Consider the following 1221-nt stretch of genomic DNA (forward strand, 5'->3'; position numbering starts at 1 on the left):
TCGTAATATTTCTGTGAAACAAATTGCTGTTTCTTATCCGACATAACTGTGCAGGGTAAACCATATCTTGCTAAGACTTACATTTAATAGCTACAGAATCCATATCCATACTAATATTCATGGGCATCATCACTGCCCATATTATAAATGCGAAAGTGTATTTGTTGTTGATTTGTCCTTCAATCACGTCGCAACAGAGCAACAGATCGGCAAACTTTAATTTTGCCAACGCCAAAATCATGCTGTAGTACTGAAGAGTGACATAGTCTACTATTTATCCCGGAAAATAAAAAGAGTTTCCGCTGGATTTTTAAGAAACCTTAATCCACGTAAAGAAAGTCGGGGGGTTTCATCTAGTATAAAAGTGATCTTTTCTCCCACAGGACCTAGAAGACCAGTTCCTACAGTTCCGCGCGCACAACGAGAGTAAGAACATATTCAAAGCTGCGCGCACACCGTCCGTGTTGTTCGCGATCGCGCTTGTTTTCTACGTACTGAGCGGGGTCCTCGGCCTGGTGGGATTGTACCCTCTGGCCAACCTCTGCAACCTCACCATGGGCGTAGCGCTTCTCACGCTAGCACTGTGGGCATACATCAGGTGAGCACAATATTGGATGCCAGGCATTGTGTTTATTAGAATAGAATAGAAATATTTTATTCTAATAAACTTTTACAAGTGCTTTTGAATCTTCAAATGCATCTGCCATTGGTACGAAATGCCTATTGTACCCACCAGCAAGAACAAGAAGAAGGTAGAACCAGCAAGAAACTCACGGTTGCTCTTTTCAAAGATTTGATTTAAAATATTATGCTGTTTAAAAAGTAATTTCTGTTCCACGCATTGCCGGAACGAGCTGCAAGTTAAGTCGATCTTTTATCATTCACATAATCTTCATTTTTTTTGTGACATGCTGTTTGTTGTATTTACAGATACAGCGGGGAGATGAGAGAACTAGGCGTCACTATAGATGAATCAGCGAGCTGGTTATGGGAAAACGTGAGTTATTTACATAATGTTATTTCTTCTGTCTCTCTGTTCTATCTGGTAATGATAGAATAGAATACAAATATTTTTTATTCAAATAACTTTCACAAGTACTTTTGAACCGTCAAATGCACCTACCGAGAACCAACAATCAACCCTTTCAACTCAAATTCAATCGAAGGGAATACATAAACAAGAATTGGTCGTTTAAAGTATAGGATATTTTAATATTCCAG

General features: G+C 39.0%; 2 protein-coding genes across 6 annotated transcripts in view; one reads left to right on the plus strand and one right to left on the minus strand.

Moving 5' to 3' along the window:
• LOC117990791 (uncharacterized protein DDB_G0287625-like) overlaps nt 1–1221 on the minus strand; it is a 242750-nt gene that overhangs the window by 152298 nt on the left and 89231 nt on the right. The window lies entirely within an intron of this gene.
• The window catches only part of atl (atlastin GTPase), a 28098-nt gene that overhangs the window by 21807 nt on the left and 5070 nt on the right, over nt 1–1221 (plus strand). For all 5 annotated transcript variants that reach the window (XM_034978089.2, XM_034978091.2, XM_034978088.2 and 2 more), the window contains 2 exons: nt 384–598; nt 931–997. In XM_034978089.2, coding sequence (XP_034833980.1) covers nt 384–598; nt 931–997 — 282 coding nt within the window. The remainder of the gene's footprint in view (nt 1–383; nt 599–930; nt 998–1221) is intronic.

The sequence above is a fragment of the Maniola hyperantus genome, chromosome 18, assembly GCF_902806685.2.
Source record: "Maniola hyperantus chromosome 18, iAphHyp1.2, whole genome shotgun sequence".
Taxonomy (NCBI): domain Eukaryota; kingdom Metazoa; phylum Arthropoda; class Insecta; order Lepidoptera; family Nymphalidae; genus Maniola; species Maniola hyperantus.